Raw genomic sequence first — 19,910 nt, forward strand, 5'->3', positions numbered from 1 at the left:
CCTTTCTGTCCTCCCAACCAACAACGGCAGGGTGAGTCTTCATCTCTCTAGCCCTACTTTGGTCACTGTTTCATTTCTCTCTGACTCCATTCCTGAAGGTTTCTCTGCCTTCAAGGATCCGTGTAATTAGACTGAACCCAACTTGTCAATCTAGGATAATTTCCCCATCTTCAGGTCCTCAGTTAATTACATCTGCCAAGTCTTTGCCAATGAGGTGACATAGTCACAGGTTTCTAATTCTGGAGGCCTTTATTATGCCTGCCACAATATTCCTGGACAAGTTTTTCTTTCTTAACAGTAAGACAGAGATATAATTTTTTGCTGCTCTTACTTTGAGAGATTTATCATGAAAAATAAACACATCATTTCCTATGTGAAAGTAATAAAGCTATAATGAATAGTCTCTTTATTCTATGGGAATATAAGAAACAAACACAGATTATCAAAGCCATAAACAAAAATCTTATCAGTTCTCCTTACATGTGGTAAATTTCTTACCTTTCCTTTCATTTGTTCTCTTGTACTTACATTTGACCCTTGCCTCACTGATTCCCTTGTGCCTGAGCAGTAACAAGTTCGTATCTCTGCCCTTACTTTGAAAATGTACCAGAATGACTACCAAATCATTCAAATAATCAGAGTATTTCATTCCTCAAATGTTCTAGAAACAAAAAATTAAGTTTAGAAATGACTTATGTCTATTGGATAATAAACTTGATATTTAGCTCAATGGTGTTTTCTCAGACTCCTGAAAGTCATAATTTATTGAGCTGGTTCTAACATAAACTGATGCTCTAAATTGTGTGCCCACATTACATTTCCCTTGGTACCTTATTCTTCTCCAATCAATACATAGAAACCAGTCCTGATATCCAGTGCTTGGGAAACAAAGGGGTTAACCAACACATACTACACTTTAATCTGTTATATTCAAGTATTATAAAACCATATTTCTGATTTGAGTCTTAAAGTCAAAGTTAGCACATTTTTATCTATTTGGTCTATTATTTTCTAGCTGAGTGATATCAGAAAAGTTTATTGTACATTAATCTTTATTTCCTCACTTGTTGAATGTGGTAATACCAAAGTTATAGGCTTGAACTGGGGACTAAATAAAATAATGTATGAAATACATGTATCACAGTGTCTAGCACACATGAAGTACTTCACCTTTGCTGTCCTTTGTTATTGTATTTTGTTGTACAGTTTTCCCAATGGCTGAGAAAAAATGCAAAAGGGGAATAATTTAGATTCGAAACATTAATAGAAAATGAGTTTTTCCTTTCCTATGTGAAGACCCAGGTAAAATGATGTCCTCCCCACCAAAGACTGTCTTAGCATTTCTCTATCAGTTTCTTCCTCTTTATGGTTCACTGAAAGCTGTCACTTATAGATTTGTTCTTTGGGCTTTCATAACGTACAATCTGGAGAAATGGATGAATGGGAAAAGAAAGGGTAGGGAATGTTCTTTGGAGGTTTTGAGCCCAAAGCAGCTATACCAGGTGATTTAGGCTCCTTTTTATGACTTTCACTAGCATTCCTGAGAGGGGTTTCTCTGGGAAAGAAGAGGTTTCTTTAGCTCACAGTTTGAGTTTACGGACTCTGATGGCCCCGTACTCTGGGGTCTTATTAAGGCTGGTTAATAGCAGGTGTGGAAGCAGGCTCACATCATGAGGCAGGAAGCATGAGAGCACAGCTTGGCAGAACTTGCACTTCCACCAGAATCACCTGCCAAGGGCACCACTTCAATGGCCCAAAGACCTCCCACGGGCCCCACCTCACAATTGCCATCATTAGACCAAGTCTTCACCTTTAATCACTCAACCATTAATATTAAGACAGTAACATTTAAACAGCTGCATGGGTTTTGGGGTGGCATATCCTGCTATACCCATAACTCTAGAGGTTGTCAGACAAAATGCCAATTAGTTCAAAGATCTAACTGGTTTTTACTTATAATTCTACAATAAATCAATACATCATTTTGTAAAAACGAATGAGTTGGGCATGGGGCCAGTGCAGTGACATAGCGGGCAAAGCCGCCACCTTCAGTGCCAGCATGCCATATGGGTGCCGGTTTGAGACCTGGCTGCTGCACTTCCAAGCCAGCTCTCTGCTATAGCCTGGGAAAGCAGTAGAAGATGGCCCAAGTCCTTGGGCCCCTGTACCCACACAGAAAGACACAGAGGAAGCTCCTGTCTCCTGGCTTCAGATCGGCACAGCTCTGGCCATTGCAGCCAATTGGGGAGTGAACCAGCAGATGGAAGACCTCTCTCTCTGCCTCTCCTTCTCTCTCTGTGTGACTCTGACTTTCAAATAAATAATAAATCTTAAAAAAAAAAAAAAAGAATGAGTTGAGCATGACAGAATGGTTGAATTTAACAAGATGGGAACATAGGAAACAACAAAAAAGCAAAAGCAAACTGGTTAACAACAGGTTAGTACAGGTTACTTCTAAAAGTTAAAGCAAAGGTCTTCCTTATTATGATGGTTCTGGTCGAATCTTCTGTTTCCAGGAAAAACTGACTTAAGATTTCAGTTTGATTATGTGACACTTGGCATGAGTGACTGCATTCTGGTTTGGTCAGATCTGCTGGGGCCTGGTGCAGAAGGTTAGTCCAGAGCAATAGACTTCTATAAATGTTGTTTAGCAAAGGAGAAAGAAGAAAGGGAATTTGAAAATTATTGCTGTGAACAATGTATTCAGTTCAAGACATTAAGAACGCAATAGAGAAGTTGTTATCTTGTATTTAAGCTTTAGTTATGAAACTGTTCACTTGCTATGCAGCTTTTTTTTTTTTTTTTAAGATTTATTTATTTACTTGAGAGACAGGGTTACAGAGAGAGGGAGAAACAGAGAAAAAGGTCTTCCATCCGCTAGTTCACTCCCCAAATGGCAGCAACTGTAGGAGCTGAGCCAATGCGAAGCCAGGAGCCAGGGGCTTCTTCTGGGTCTCCTATGTGGGTGCAGGGATCCAAGGACTTGGGCCATCATTCACTGCTTTCCCAGGCTATAGCAGAGAGTTGGCTCAGAAGTGGAGCAGCCGGGACTTGAACCAGTGCCTATATGGGATGCCAAGCGCCACAGGCAGATGCTTAACCTACTATGGCACAGAGCCAGCCCTAGCTATGTGGCTTTTAATTTGGACCATATGACTGCAGCCTAAATAGTGTTATACAATGGGTATACGCGTTGGGGTAGGCATTGAGAGATAAAAGAGAAAGTGAGAGTGAAAGGAAAAGGGAATATGAATAAGAAAGGCAAGGAGACTTGAAACAAGCTGCTTATTTGAAAATTCTCACTGATGTGGAACCCTGCAACATGAGTTGTCTGCATCCAACTGAACTTTTGAGTTCATGTTTAAAGTCACAATTTAGGCAAAGCGAAACCACATCAATTTGCCAACCTCAGACTTTAAAAGTCTTACCAACAAGTTTATTTTGGGTCCTATAGTTGCAAATAACTGGCTGTACACACTAGACATTTTTAAGCCAGCGGTTTGGCTCCATGTAATCCCAGCGAGAAGCAGCAATCAAAGCCAAATCTTGCTTGCAGCTCAGCAGATGCAGAGATGTTAAGTAACAAGGGACATTTTCATCTTGAACAAAGACCACGGATTACAGACCCTTGAGTTTTAAACTTTGGCTTTGTCATTGGATTATGATTCTAGTTCTGATATTGTCCCATCCTCCTCCCCATTTCTGGAAACATTAGCAATTTTCATCCAGAGACTGATGGTTGATGTCTTACGTTTATGGAGCAGGTGCTGGTTTGGTGATGATTATGATGATGGTGGTGATGATGATAACTTAGTTTCTAGTCAGATCTCTAGAAGTTTGTCTATATAGCAGGGAAGAGACATGGTGAATAAAAGCAGGAGAATTAGAGCTCCTAACCTTTCAAATTAATACAACAAAAATGCAGATGAGTGCCAAGGTTGTAGAAGACAATGAACCCAGAGCTACAAATCCAAAATCAAAATAAGGTTTGGCTCTGGCCAAGAGTGAATGATAATCTGGTTCATGGAACTGATAAAAACATAAGTCACCACATGGAAAGTCATAAAGAAGTCACTATAAACTGAGTCACCTGTAAGTACAAAGAAAGCAGACAATAAAGGGCAGAAGAAGACTCAGAAAAAGTGATATTTCACCTGAATCTTTAAGCTTATATATTTTTAGTTTCTACTTCAACCAATATCTAGCTTAGTTTTCTATAGGTTACTGGGAAAACACTGAAACTGTTTTCACACAATCTCATTTTTTGTCTTTATTTTTTCTTTTATGCATAATTTTTAAAAATTATTTATTTAAAAGACAGTGTGATAGAGACAGGCAGAAATCTTTCAGCTTATGTTCACTTCCTAAATGACTAACTGTGAGGGCTGGGCCAAGTAAAAGCCAGGATGGTATGGATAGCAGGGACCCAAGCACTTGAGTTACCATCTGTTACCTTTCAGGGGGCACATTAGCAGACAGCTGGATTCAGGGGCAGAGCTGAGACTTAAATCTAGTCACTCTGATTTCAGGTGTGGGCACCCCAAATAGCATCTTCATAATTATACCAAATGCCTGCTCCTCTGAAGTTTTCACTATATAACATTTATTTACCTATACTATAATTTTTAATGAATCCTTTACGATTGAATATGTAAATGACTTTCTTTTCTGTTTATTTGTTCTCTTGGTAATTAGCAGTACCATTAATCCTTTTGGTATTAAGTATTTCCTTAAAATTACTCCCAGCTTTCTGGAAGTGGACTCTTGGATAGAGAAATTCAAGCCTATCAAAGCACAGACGCAGAAATAGTATTCTGGGCACTGGTAACAACATAATCAAGGGCAAACTGCTTCCTTGGTCACGAAAATAGATAGGAAAAAATAAACTTTTTCTAGAAAAATGTCTGTGTATGTAGATGTAATTTTTCCATCTACACGACTTTATCAGCAGTTTAGTTGCCTTGTCTACAAGGTGCTGGGAGGAGTTGCTTGGGGTGCTGTCTTGGGAACATCAGGAATTAATACAATCGTATTTCAAAAAGTTTAGGGAAAATGGAATTCAAAGATAAGTTTAAGTTGGTTCAAACAATTTTGTGATCTGTGCATACAAGGGGTCTTTAAAAAAGTTCAAGGGAAATGCATATTATGAAAAAACCATGCATAGGCTTGAAAAATTTTTATTTCAAAATAAACATATTTTAATTCTATTTTTCATGTACCTTGGGTGTTTGTTGTCTTCTGTTTTATATTTTAGATGTGTTTTCTATTCCATTTAAGTGAGATTTTCCCATGGAGGGAATCTGACAAATCGATATCAAGGTCTATTGAAAGGAATTTATGTTCAACGTAATGATTAGGGAGACTGGCATTTGGGTGAATGATAGTGACTTGAGCTCTTTATATCATTTAAAACAATTAAAAAGTTGAAAGTGAGAAACTTCATTTTAAACTTGGTTTCATCCCATCTCCGGGAGCTATACATATTACCCAGGTGCGATTGTGACAGCTTTTACAGCTGTAAGACACACTAACGTGCAGGTCTGACTTTCCTACTGTAGGATGGCACAAAACCATAAAAATTTGGAGAAAATTCCCTTCTCTTCAAGATTTCTAGGTTCCTCAGATAATTGATATATTTGATACAGGTTTCTCATTATGTCTCTTTGGCTCCACAGCAGAAGTCTCACTTTGATATACATTTTCATCACCTATGGATCTTGTTACAATGCAGATTTCCTGGCTTCACTTCTACACATCCTGGTTCAGTAGTTCTGAAGAAGGTCCAGGATTTAAATTTTAAACAAGCTTCCCAGATGACTCTACTGAAACTGTTCAGTGGGCCAAATTCTGAGAAACATCACTGCAGGGAATAGAATATTCCATTGTATCAGAACAGCACAGGGATTCTTTTACTCCTCTAACAAGCTCAGTGTAGAGGTGGAATCTGATGCTTTAATATTAGTGTGCACCCAATAGTTTTTGAACAAGATGGTCCTAAAAGAAAGAGCTATGGATTCAGACTTTTCCTTTGTGAATCCTTAGCAAGAACAGGAATTACACCATAGACAAAACATCTGGAGAGCTGGCAGTCCAGTGTGCAGCCCAGTCTTAGGCTAAGCACAGTTCAGATGCATCAGTATGGTCTGTGGGCTTGGGCCCAGTAGTTGCAGCTGGTAAGAAACATAACGGTCTGTTTTAATTTCTCATAATGTTTTATAGTCACAATCAGATTTTTTATCAGCACCATCATTTCTTTTCCAACTCTGAGCTATGATTTTAATGTATTGTGTATAACCAAGGTGGTAGCTAGAGATAGGATGTTGATTCACTCTTAATTTATTTCGCTTGTGAAGATTACCAAAGCAATATATCTCATTTGTGTTTTTTTTTGTCATTGTCCATCAGAATGTGGATGAATAATACTTTTCACTGCCTTGTTTTCATGTATTTGATTGTAATACTTTTATTCCTAAAAGCTTTCTTTTCTTCACTGATTGACTTGGGTGTATAATATCTATTACAACAAAAAATTAGAGTAGTGCAGCAAAGCTAGCAAACTGGAGACCCATTTTTTTTTTTTTTTACAAAAAGTCAAAATGGATATAAAATTCCCCAATCTTCTGTAGAAAAAGATTTTGGTGATAATGGTTGTATAGCAAAATAAATCTTAATTTACCTGTTAAGCACCTTAATTTTTTCATATTTCTGTTTTCCCAAGTTCCAGTAGAATGAATTGTCTGAAAACGTAGCAAAGTGAATTATAATATTCAACTTTAAATGATATCATTTGCCTTAGGACTGAAAGCTGAGTACATAAATTGAAGCCGGATTATCCCTTCCCAGGAGAGAAACAGAGAAAGGCTAGTATGTGACTAATTTTGCTGTGGCATTTGAGTTTATTATATGTTTGTACTGCTGACTTCATGAAGAAATTGTGGCAGTGGACAAGAGTTGCTCTTTAATCTACAAAATATGATCTGTTTTTATCTTGGCACCCAAAATGAGCAGGTGGCACCACTTTGTACAGTGGGTGTGGTCTGAAAATGTGTTTGCAACTAGAATTTTTGTGGAAAGAAAAATCACTTGTTAAATTTCCTGGAGGCAGGCAATTTTTAAGGGTAATTCTATAGTCATTTTTTAAAAAAAAGATAAAGCCAATAATTCTATTTATAAATTCAAAATTGAATTTTGACATTTTACTACTGTAAAAAGGGGCCAGGAGGCTGCAGCTTGGCTGTTAAGAGCTCTGTGTTTGAATCCCATAATCATTTCATTATTGTGCTTCAGAAGTGAAAGAATTGCATTTAATGATTTTTTAAAAATTCATTTCTAAAATCCCATGATTCTAATTTCAAATGATTGGTGGCTGAACTTGTTCAAAATAAAAGATGAAGATGTGATAGACAATAAAATACTCTGACATTGCACTGTCCAATATAGTATCCATTAGCCTCAGGTGACTGTGGAGCACTTGGAATATGGTTGGTCCAAGTTGAGATGTACTGGAAGTGTAAAGTACACACTGGTTTCAAGATTCGATGCAAGAAAATTGTTAAGTATCTCAGAACTTAATAATTTTAGATTGTCTATATATTGCAAAATAATATCAAGTATATTGGGTTATGTAAAACATGCTAAAATTAATTCTGCATGTCACTTTCCTACTTTAAATGTAAACATTGTAATTTAAATGATTTAAATTTAAGCATTTAATAATAATCTGAGTAATAGAAATATTTTTATTGGCCACCTCTACTCCACAAAGGAAACTTCGTGAAGAACAGAGAACTCCTAATTACTGATAAAATCCAAGAGAAAACTTCACGAAATAGAAGAGATTGTCTTGGTTAGTTTTCCGTTGCTATAATAGAATAGCTGATGGTTTCATACTTTATAAAGAAAAGAAGCTTACTTAGCTCACAGCTTTAGAGGCTAAAAGTCCAAGATGATGTGGCCTATCAGTTCTGCCTCTGGTAAAGGCTCTCTGGCTCCATCGCAACACGGTGGGTAACATCTTGGAGGGAGCATTTGTAAGAGAAATACATGGTGATAGAAGCAAGAGATTTGAGATTTGGGGGCCAGATTCTTTTTTTTTAATAACATTCCACTCTTGTGGGAACTGACTAGAGTCCTGTGAGAACTGTGTTAACTCCTGAGAGTGACGTTCTCAATGACCTAATCACCTTAAGGTAGGCCCTTCCTCATGAAGGTTCCACGACCTCTCAACATCACCACACTGGGACCAAGCTTCCAGCACATGAAAATTTGGGGAACACACTCAAAACATATCCATAACATAACAGAAAGTCTTTGCAGATAAGATGAAAGTATTGTTTCCCAAAATATAGTTCACAGAATACCAGTCCTGTGAGATGCACCACCAAAGTCAAGCAAGATTAGGCAACACTGAGCTACTCAACCCATGAAACCCGATTTACTTGACTTAATCCACTGGTTTCTAAATTCATTTGAAAAATAATCTTTTTTTAAAATTTTCAAAAAATGATAGCTGGTAGCAGTTAATAGACTTAATAAAGTCATTTTGGAAAATGCTAATGAGTCAGATTAATCACTAAGTTCATTTTGTCTGTTGTATGTGCATACACAGTGTCTAGGAACTCATCCTACAGGTGGGTGTGCTTGCTTCCGTGTGTATACACTTCTTCCCTTAGTCTGCATACATCTTTTTCCTTCACTTTTCTTGGCTATTGCAACAATTGCCAGTTAGATGTATTTGTTTTATCAACTACCAATTTTTAAAAAATCCTATTTGACCCTACTTCCCAAAGAAAGTATGTAGTCAAGAATTCAGAAGGGCTACCAGATTGTGTGGGAGAGATAGGAGATTAGGTGAGGTTATACTAAAATTTATTTGCCATTTTTGAAATGCCATGTGAAATATATTCCCTACTAGGAAAAGTACTGTATTATGCATGGGTTAAATAGGCTGCTGTGGGCTAGCAAAGGGACTTAATATGATTTATAACTTTGTTTTCCAGAGAAATTGCATTCAGCATTCCAAAAAGCCAATTTACAAGCAAATGTTAGGGGTATAAATTATAAATTGGACACTACTGTGGTAGAGATTGACTCAGAAACTCAGAGAATAGAAGCAATCAATATCTTGTGTTTGTTTCAATAAATTATATTGCTTTTTGGAATAAGCTCTTTGCTTCCCCCAAAACTGAAAAGATGGAGTGAATGATAAGGAAAAAAAATCATGACAATGATTACAACATCTCATAGATGATAAAGAACATTGTGAAATTCTCATTAAGAATTTCCCTAGGTTCAAGCAGTGGGGTTTGCATCCTTCAAAACATTCCTTCATAGAACCAACCAAATTATTTTATTTTCTTGTGAAACTGTATATAGTAGATAGACACATACACATACAAACAGCCCAAATTTAAAAAGCCCAAACATCCATTTGCAGTTTCTAAGGAAAAATAAAATGCTTTTTGGATTCATAAGGGCATAATATGACACATTTACTTGTAATGGAACTCTATTAGCTGTATGTACTTCAGGCCACAGAGCCTGAAATGGGGTAAAATCAAGGAGAATTTAAATGAAACTATTATTTTAAAATAAAATAATGCTACCTTATTAAAGTCTAGAAAAGAAAACCTATGCAAAAAATAGAAACCCATGCTAAGATGTTGAACACTTATTTTAAATATTTCAAAAAGTCTTTCTATGACTTTTTTGCCAAGAAGTCAAGTGAAAGATGTATTTCTTTTTCTAATCAACATTTACATATAATTACATTTACATGTAATTTATATACAGCTGATTAAATAAATCATTTTAAGGTTACATTCAATGAGTTTTAAGAAATAAATACGTTCATACAATCACACTGACATAGGATATTTCTAGTACCTTACTTTATTTGGGTCTTTCTGTAGTTAATTCTTACCTGTTGGCCAGCGCTGCTGCTCACTAGGCTAATCCTCCGCCCGAGGCACCAGCACTCAGGGTTCTAATCCTGGTTGGGCGCCGGTTCTGTCCCGGTTGCTCCTCTTCCAGTCCAGCTCTCTGCTGTGGCCCCGGAAGGCAGTGGAGGATGGCCCAGGTCCTTGGGCCCTGCACCCACATGGGAGATCAAGAGGAAGAACCTGGCTCCTGGCTTTGGATCAGCGCAGCATGCCGGCCGTAGCGGCCATTTGGGGGGTGAACCAACGGAAGAAAGACCTTTCTCTCTGTTTCTCTCTCTCACTGTCTAACTCTGCCTGTCAGAAAAAAAAAAAAAAAATTCTTACCTGTTACATTCAGACTCAGACAAACACAGATCTTCTTTAACTATAATTTTTGCTTTTCTAGAATTTTGTATACTTGAAATCATGTTTGACTTTTTTAACTTAGCATAATTCTTTGAGATACCCCCAGAATTTTGTTCTTTCTTTTATTGTTTAATAGTAGCATTTCATGGAGGAGATCTACCATATTTTTTACTTACTCACTCAAGATGGTAAGTTGAGTTGCTGTCACTTTTTGTTGATTACAAATAAAGCTGTTATGAAAATCAGCACAGTTTTTATGTGGACACAGATTTTCATCTCTTGGGTCATATTTAGGAAGATAGTTGCTGGGTTGTCTGAGAAGTATATGTTAAATTTCATAATCAGACTGCAAACTGATATCCAGAATGCTTGTTCCGTTTGACTTTCCTGCTGGCAATGGTTTAGAGCTCCAGGATGCAGGTGTTCTCACAGAGAACTGTATTGTTGCTCTTTTCTCCCCCCTCCTTTTTTTTAATTTTTGACAGGCAGAGTGGACAGTGAGAGAGAGACAGAGAGAAAGGTCTTCCTTTTTGCCGTTGGTTCACCCTCCAATGGCCGCTGCGGTAGGCGTGCTGCGGCCGGCGCACCGCGCTGATCCGATGGCAGGAGCCAGGTGCTTCTCCTGGTCTCCCATGGGGTGCAGGACCCAAGCACTTGGGCCATCCTCCACTGCACTCCCTGGCCACAGCAGAGAGCTGGCCTGGAAGAGGGGCAACCAGGACAGGATCGGTGCCCCGACCGGGACTAGAACCCGGTGTGTCGGCGCCGCAAGGCGGAGGATTAGCCTAGTGAGCCGTGGTGCCGGCTCTTTTCTCCCCTTTTTATTTTAGCCATTCTAGTGGATGTGTATTGATGATACTCCTATATTATAGTTTTAGTTTACGTTACCCTAACATCTAATGATGTTGAACATATTTTCATGTATTTGTTTTGCATTTGTATATCTTTGAAGTGAATTATCTATTCAAAATGTTTGCTCATTTTAAAGAACTATTTACTTCAGAATAGTTTTATATTTAAAAAACAAGAATTTTAGAGTTGTCCAAAAAGAACCCCTATACCACAAACCTAGATTCCATATTAGTAACATCTTATGCAGTGTATTTGCCTCAGCACACAGTACACCCCGAGTCCTATTATTTGTTTATTCAAACTCCCTTTTTCCCTCCCATATTTTCCAGCCTCTAGTAATCAACATTCTGTGTTTATATTGAGGCTTTTTAAAGTTCCAACATATGAGGGAGAAAATTTATTATTTGTCGTTTTGTGTCTGACTTGATAATGTTTTCTAGTTCCATCCATTTTTCTGCAAATGACAGGATTCCGTTCTCTTTGTGGCTGAATAGTATTCAATTGTTTATACATATATATATATATATCACATTTTCTTTATGCATTCATTTATAATAAATACCTTGGTTGATTCCATATCTTGACTATTGTGAACAGTGCTGCAATAAACATTGTAGAGCAGGCATCTCTTTGATACAATGATTTCTTGTCTTTTGGATATATATGCATAGTGGGATTGCTGGATTGTATGGCAGTTCTATTTTCAGTTTTTTTAAAGACATCTCCATATTTTTTTTTTTTTGCATAGTGGCTATACTAATTTACAATCCCACCAACAAAGTATGAGTTCCCCTTTTCCCCATCCTCCCCAACATTTGTTATTTTCTTGTTGGTGATAACCATTCTAACAGGGGTGAGATGGTATCTCATGGTGGTTTTAATTTCCATTTCCCTGATGGCTAGTGATGTTGAATATTTTTAAATATATTTGTTGGCCATTTGTATCTCTTCTTTTGAGGACTGTGTATAGGGGTTCTATATCCATTTCTTAATTGCATTGATTGTTTTCAGTTGTTGAGTTTTTTGAGTTCATAATCTATTCGGGATATTAATCCCTTGTCAGGTAAGTAGCTTGCAGATGATGACTTCTCACTCTGTTGATTATTTCATCTGCTGTACTGAAGCTTCTGCATTTAATATAATCCCATTTGTCTAGTTGTGCTTCTGCTGCTTGTGCGTTTGGGTGTCATGCAGAAAAATCATTGCCAACACTGATGTTGTGAAGTGTTTCCCTTGTGTTTTTTTTCTAGCAATTTCATAGTTTCACTTCTTACATTTAGGCTATATTGATCCTGGTAATATGCCACATAGCAGTAAATTGATGAAAGCATAGGTTTCACCTCATTTTCTTCCCATTTCTCAGGGATCACAGTGCTATATTGCTCTCTATTCAGTGTCTGGAAGTGATTGTTCCATGTATTTGATCTGGTTGTTTCTGGTTTTTTTTGTTTTTTTTTTTTTAATATGTGAGTTAATCTGGTTCCTGTTATTCCATCCAGGCCACATTAAAGCTATATGTTTAATACTGAAAATAAAATCCTACCCCTACTCTTTACAAAGTTAATCTTGCTTCATTGGCATTAATGAAAATGAAGCTCAGCTTTCAAAGAACTGATGTTAATTCATTTATAACCTTCATTTGTGGAGATGCCAGGGGCATAAGTAGAAAAACTAATTCATTTTTGTGCAATCTCACGTTCTTCTCTAATTACCAGTAGGAACTTATGCCAATGGTTCTATGATTTTTAACAAGTCTAAATTGGCATTATATATCTAAGGGAGTTGCTAATGCTGGTCACTGTGTATTTCACTTTTTTAGTTTCTGACTCATGATTGACATCCAGTTATTTCACTATGTTGCTTTAGGGCTTGCTTTTAATATGAATTAGCTGAACTATATTTCCAAGTATATATAAGAAAGTATGAAATAGAGTTGATTAGATAAGGTGATAGAATTTCAAGAGTATTTTTTCTGTTTTTGTTCCTCCTACGTTGTTTAAGTGGACATCCCTGAAAATGGATCACAGCTGAGTTTACTAACTTGGTCCTTTAATAGGTAGTTGCCTGCATGAATATAGATTTTGGACAATTTTATCTTACTTTTTACCCATTTATTCTGTTTTCTTGAATTCTTTCTTTTTGCTAATCTTTCATTTTTCCCCTAAAAATAATAGCTGTGGCCCTCTAAATTCCTTTGAATTATCACAATTTACCATCATGTTTCATGTCTCCATATTTTGATTTCATGTTATTTTCTTTGCCTGGAATATTTTTACTATCATCCTTTGTTGGATAATTTTAATATATTAATATTCAAATCAGATACCAACAAATGGACTAACTTGTTCCAGGTAATCAATGAATGAAATAATAAAGGAAGCAAATCTTCTCTAAATTATCTGCTTCTATGTCTTCATCCCTACAGTTCAGGATAAAAACTACACAATGGATAATAGTGTGGAGTCTAGAGTCTGACTCTGACCTTTGGGGTCAAATTCTGGTTCTACCAACTGAATAGCTGTGCATACTTGTCTAAATTATTCCCCCCACCCTGGTGGCTCATATGTGTATCTCTAAGTTATGATCATGGCACTACTCTTGTATAGGTTTATTGTGAAGATTTGATGAGATAATACATAAAATACCTAAAATAGCACCTAATCTTTCAAAAATAGTAGTTATCAACAGGAACTAATTTTTTAGTTTAATTCTTAACTCTACAATTCAATTGTCCTCTTAAGTTTCTCTTTCTATGTTTTCACAAAAAAGACTGCACAAATGTAGCAGAATTTGAAAATTATACTTTTTTATTATAATCACATAAAATAAAGTCAGTTACACCAAGTTGTCCAAATACATTGGTGAATTAAAGCTTCCACACTTACAAATTTTATACATATACCTATGCACTTATAAATACATACATATGTAAAAGATATATATTTTATTCTAAAATAAAGTGCCCAAATCTTGATATGTGGGGGCATAATAGGGAGAAAGGAATTGCAAAGTTTTATCAGTTGTATCCCATACTTCTACAATACAAGAATCTGTTTCAAATATATATATTCAGGTACAATAATCTTTAATCATCCATTGTTTTCTGAATTCTCTTAAGTGAAGTAATTTATCCAAAATATTAAAGGAATTCATATGGCCAATTGAAGGAATCAGAGGCTAATTTTTCTGACTATGCCTGGCAAAGAACTTTGGCTTCCCAACAGATGTATAGTTGTTAACTTTTTTTCCCCACATGCCTTTCTGCTAAGATTATCAACAGAGTGAGTAACGATTCAGACATCCCTAATTCTAAATCTTTTACCTGCATTCAATAAAGTCAGAGCTTGATGAAAAGATTTCTAATGTTTTTACATCACTCTGGGCTTGGTGAGCAAAGGCATAGAAGGACCTGAGTTGTGGGTCTTCATGCCTCTATTATAATTAGTGCCTTGATTGAGGCAAGGAAGGAGAATATGGAGTTGTTATCATTGAGAGAATCAACTCAAGTTAAATGGACTCTCTATTAATAGTGGAAAATCTTAGCGATGACATATTAAAACCTAAGAGCAAAATAGTTAAAGCAAAACTAAATGACTTAAGAGAATTCAGAAAATCTTATCTTTAAATAGAAACTAGAGCTCTGTTTCCTGTTTCAATCGCTCAGCTACCCTTTCTGTGTTTGTCTGCCATCTTAGATTTTTAAGATGATCATCTGTAGTCTGACAGGAAATGGAGTTTAAAAATGCTTGTGAAAAGACTTCAACCTATTTAAGCAGGTGAAGATGCCTAAAAATAGCTTAGTATGAATCCACCCATTTCAGAATTTGTGGTGGTTACATGTTCGAACTACATTAGAGTGTACCATATCAAACAGGAAAGGGAGAAATTGTCAGCATTGAAGTTGCATAAAACGCTCTATGGAAGGCAAGGTGTGATATGAAGCCCAGGCATTCCCCAGTGTCAAAACAAGGAATGGGATATTTTTGTTTTGTTTTTGGAAAGGAAAGGAAAGCAAAGGAAAGAAAAGGGCAAAAGAGGGTTTCCACTGACCTGGCCCACCTAAGCAGGGCTGAGGCAAGCACACAGCAGCCTAACTACTAATTTTGGTGAGCATCTTGTTGATGGCTTGCTTGACGTGCGTGGTGGAGCTGCGTCTCCTCGTCTTGCCCTGCACCATCCTCCGGCGACGCACCTCCCGACACAACTCGTAGAATATCTCGGTTATATTCCCTTCTCCGGTGCAAGCAGAGCACTCATAGAAAGCACATGCCAATTCCGTGGCCAGCTTCTCCCCTTCTTCTGTACTGACCTGCCTGGAGTGGTCCAAGTCAGCTTTGTTACCAACCAAGATGAGAGTCACATTCTTGGGCTTTTTGACCTCATCGAGGATGTTTTTGAGTGGCAGTACTTCTTCAAAGCTTCCTCGGTCAGTAATGTCATAGACCAGCACAAAGCCTTCCCCCCATCTCATGTGTCCTTCCCTCTGAACGACATCTTCCTGTTGGCAAAGACAAACAGGAGTTAGAAGATCTGGAGGTTATCACAATGTGTAGACACAGCTAATGCTACTAATCATCTTTTTTAAAAAAATTTTTTGACAGGCAGAGTGGACAGTGAGAGAGAGAGAGAAAGGGCTTCCTTTGCCGTTGGTTCACCCTCCAATGGCCGCTGCGGCCAGCGCGCTGTGGCCAGCACACCGCGCTGATCCGAAGGCAGGAGCCAGGTGCTTCTTCTGGTCTTCCATGGGGTGCAGGGCCCAAGCACTTGGGCCATCCTCCACTGCACTCCCTGGCCACAGCAGGGAGCTGGCCTGGAAGAGGGGCAACCGGGACAGAATCCGGTGCCCCGACCGGGACTAGAACCCGGTGTGCCGGTGCCGCAAGGCAGAGGATTAGCCTATTGAGCCGCGGCGCTGGCCCTCTACTAATCATCTTTTAATTACTGTTCTTTGCATCCAGTATCATTAAAGTGATTTGTTCAGATGCTAGTACAAATTTACTTTCTCCTTCAGTTTGGAATAGAAATTTTACTTACTCATATCAAGATATTTCAGAAAACTGAAAAGTTTCTAACTTCATACACTAAGTTTCTGCTTTTAACTTTTTCTTGCCATATCATTAAATCAATGATCACAAGAATAATAAAGGAAGTTCTCTTGGCTGAGAACTTTGTCTCTGATCTTTTCAACCAGATTAAGGAACTAACAAATTAGTAAGAAATCATTACTCCTTGATCCACCTTTTAGGTATCAGAATTAGCAAGATGCTCTTTATTGTTTGCTTGCTTGAATTTCCTCTCTTCTCAGGTTATAGCCATTTGGGAGCCAGAGACAGAAAAACAGTAACAAGTTGTATGGAGTTCAACTTAAACCAAGGATTCTGGCTGTCTGTATGTTTGCTTTCTATCCCAACACCTCCAAGGTGTTATACAGTATCAGTAATGACAGAAACTCATTTGAAGCGATTCTCAAAGGGAGTGAAAACTCCTTCATGGGTAAGTAGCATATGAGATTTGAAAACACATTGCTTTCAAAGGATCTAATAACTTGTAGGGGCATGTGTGAGGGGTCTCCAAAAAGTTCTGGGAAAATTTACATTATGAACAAATTATACATGGATTCCAAAATTCTTTTGCACCAAAGTAAACTTATCTTTAATTCCATTTTCCACAAACTTTCAAATTCCCTTTGTATTTTTGAGCTGCCATTCTCTTGTGTTTGGTGCCTGGAGCATATGTGTTTGGTCAAAGTATAAGGAGAAGGTAATGGGAAGGAATAATTCATTTCAAGATCATATGTTTGGATTCAACTCTTTAATTCAAATTCTCTTGATGTCATAGTTCACTGACAAAGTACCATGGAAACCTGCAGATTCCTATTATTTCATAGGTGATGACTATATCTGGGAACTTATCCTTTGTGTGAGCCCTTTGATAATCTCAGAACTGACTGACCCAAAAGAAATTCACAAAATATGTTTTACACAAGAGAGTTCTAAAATAAATTATTCTGAAACAAACACACAAAGAAACAAATTTTTATAAGGTTATGGAAGTTTGGGATACAATATAGAGAGAGTCTTTAAAAACTTCATGGAAATTGTGTATTTTGCTTGAATTTTAAAATTTTTTGCATAAATGTAAATTTACCATTTAATTCTGTTTTTCATTAACTTTTTGAAGTAGCTTTGCATAGTAAATCTCTCTATACAAGATCCCCCAAGCATATTAGCATATTAGCATATTAGAGAATTCTTTCAGTAAAGACATCTGATCAGTTTTATTTGAGCATTTCAAAATATATTTTACCATGGAAACCAACTAATATCTTGCTGTGCCAGAAAGTATAGATGAGAAACTGTAACCTAGATGATACAGGAATACTGTAGTATTTTCAAAACCTTCTTGAAGCACTGGGGAGATTACCTAAGGATGCATACACAAGCTGTTACAAATATGTTTGTGCCTAAAGGGTAATTAGAGAAAAAACTTTTAGGGATGCAAAAGTTGGTTGTAGTCTAGTGCCTTCATTTTGTTCATAGTTTTGCATGTCTCTTTTTCATTTGATCCAGAGAATATTTTAGTTGAACTCTTTATTCACCTGACCAGCAGTATCTAGGATCTCCATGGAAACCACTTCATCATCAATGGTTGCTTGGTGTCGGTAGGTTGATTCTGGGAAAGTGAGCAAATAAAGAAGACAAAAAAGTAAATACCTGCAGGATTTAATTTGATCCTTAAAATTAAACCATCTCGGTGATTAAGATGTACACTAAAGTTTGAGAACCATTGATTTGTTTTTCACGGTGATATTAGCAAGAGTTCACATTGCAGGCATCTTAAGATGGTTATCTCTGGGAAGATAATTTCATTGTGGCATATTAGGGACTGTAACTCAGAAAACTAGTGGTATATGCAGCAACATGCATGGATCTTAAAAATATCACATTCAGTTATAAAGATTAGAAGCAGATCTGTAGCACAAAAAATTCATATACATTTAAAATATACACACATGCAGCAAACCACTATTTTTCCAAAATACATGTAACAGCTAGCACCTCCTGCTTACTGTTTGGACATCAGTTATTCTAACTGCTTTATTTATGCTAACTCATTTAATCCTCAGAAACATCTCATGAAGTATGTATTACTATTACCTCCATTTTACAGAGGAAACTGAAACATGCAATGTTAAATAACTTGCCCAAGTTCACACAGTGGCAAGAGGTAGAAGTGAGATTTGATTCCAGAAAAACTGGCTTTGGAGTTGAGGTTGTCGAACTCTATGCTCACCAGACACATTACATTACATACTTATGGGAAACAGGAGTGCAAGGGTGTCAGAATTCTAAGGGAAAAATAAAGTAGAAGAACAAAAGGGTCTTGCCTGGTGCTATCATTAAGTCAGTTCTTCATACCTAAACGACTCACATCACTACCTTACCAACAAAATAAACCTAGAAGTTTCTGCCTCCTGGAGGGTAGCCTGTAAGCCAGTGTTTCTATTAATTTCTTCCTTTCTATGTTTCTTTTTTTTAAAACTGTGCATGAATTTCAATTGTTTGTGCACTAGAATAATCCTATCTTTTTTTTTAAAATGATTTATTTATTTAATTGAGAGGCAGATTTACAGAGAGAGAGAAGGAAAGACAGAGGCAGTTCTTCATCTGCTAGTTCACTCCCGAATGGCTGCAATGGCCGGGGCTCAGCCAGGCTGAAGCCAGGAGACAGGAGCTTCCTCCATGTGCTTTCCTGGCTGTTAAGCAGGAAGGCAGATCTGAAGTGGAGCTGCTGGGACTCGAAATGTCTCCTGTCTGGGATACCGGCATCGCAGGTGGTTGTCTAACCCACTAGGCCACAAAGCTGGCCCGTTACCTCATGTTTCTTTCACTTAATCAATGATTTTGCAGGTTTTTTTGTTTTTTTTGTTTGTTTGTTTTTTTTTTTTTTTTTTAGCAGTTCAGAGTTACTTTTGCTGTACTTCAAAATTTTTATGGGAAATGGAGTTAAAAGTTTGTCATGGTACAAAAACATTTTGAAATCCATGCATGGTTTTCCCATAACACAAATCTCCGTAAGCTTTTGGAAGGCCATTTAGTAATCTCTTATCCAAAATACAAGATGCAGGAAGGAAACTTGACTCAGTATCACAATGTAGTTTCTACCTGCAATCAATGCTGTACCATGATCCCTGCCTCAGGCATGGCTCAGTGCTGAAGTATTTTCACAAAAGCAAAATTGCAAACTGAGATTATGCTCAGTGTATTTGAGTGTCTTTTGTGTTATTGCCATTCTCCTAGAATGTGCGTGTGCAGTGAACCTCAGTTCTTGAATACCTCATCCCCCTACTCTCGTAGGTTAAATGGGAGAATATCTTTTTGTGTGATTAAGTGCTCTAAAATGCCCATGACAACTATGTGTGTCTAAATGTTCTCTCAATGATTTCCTTTTTTCTTTTTCTTTTTTTCCATCTTCAGTGGCCCAGCTCAAGGAGGAGCAGGCGAGACTACATCCCACATGCTGTAGGACCGTGACCTTTTGGATCTGTTCTTTGGTGTCCTTTGTGCTGAGTTCCCTCTGAATAGACTGGCATCAGCCCTGGAGCCTGGAAACAGTGTTCTGGGCTCTATTCCATCTCTTTGCACCAAAACTTGTCTAAGAGACCAGGACATTTTTCTCTGTTGCTTCCATGATAAATAGTATTTCAACCACAGAAGGCCGCAGTAGGAGGGAAATAGAGTATAATGAAAATTGTATGCAGTTGTGTAAGTC

General features: G+C 37.3%; 1 protein-coding gene across 2 annotated transcripts in view; it reads right to left on the reverse strand.

Moving 5' to 3' along the window:
• Positions 1 to 13,974: 13,974 nt before the first annotated feature.
• Positions 13,975 to 19,910, reverse strand: part of RERG (RAS like estrogen regulated growth inhibitor) — a 135,940-nt gene continuing 130,004 nt past the window's right edge. For both annotated transcript variants that reach the window (XM_062194878.1, XM_062194879.1), the window contains exons 4-5: positions 17,737 to 17,810; positions 13,975 to 15,636 (exon numbers count right to left, since the gene is read on the reverse strand). In XM_062194878.1, coding sequence (XP_062050862.1) covers positions 15,229 to 15,636; positions 17,737 to 17,810 — 482 coding nt within the window. In that variant the 3' untranslated portion in view covers positions 13,975 to 15,228. The remainder of the gene's footprint in view (positions 15,637 to 17,736; positions 17,811 to 19,910) is intronic.

This window comes from Lepus europaeus, chromosome 6, assembly GCF_033115175.1.
Source record: "Lepus europaeus isolate LE1 chromosome 6, mLepTim1.pri, whole genome shotgun sequence".
NCBI lineage: Eukaryota > Metazoa > Chordata > Mammalia > Lagomorpha > Leporidae > Lepus > Lepus europaeus.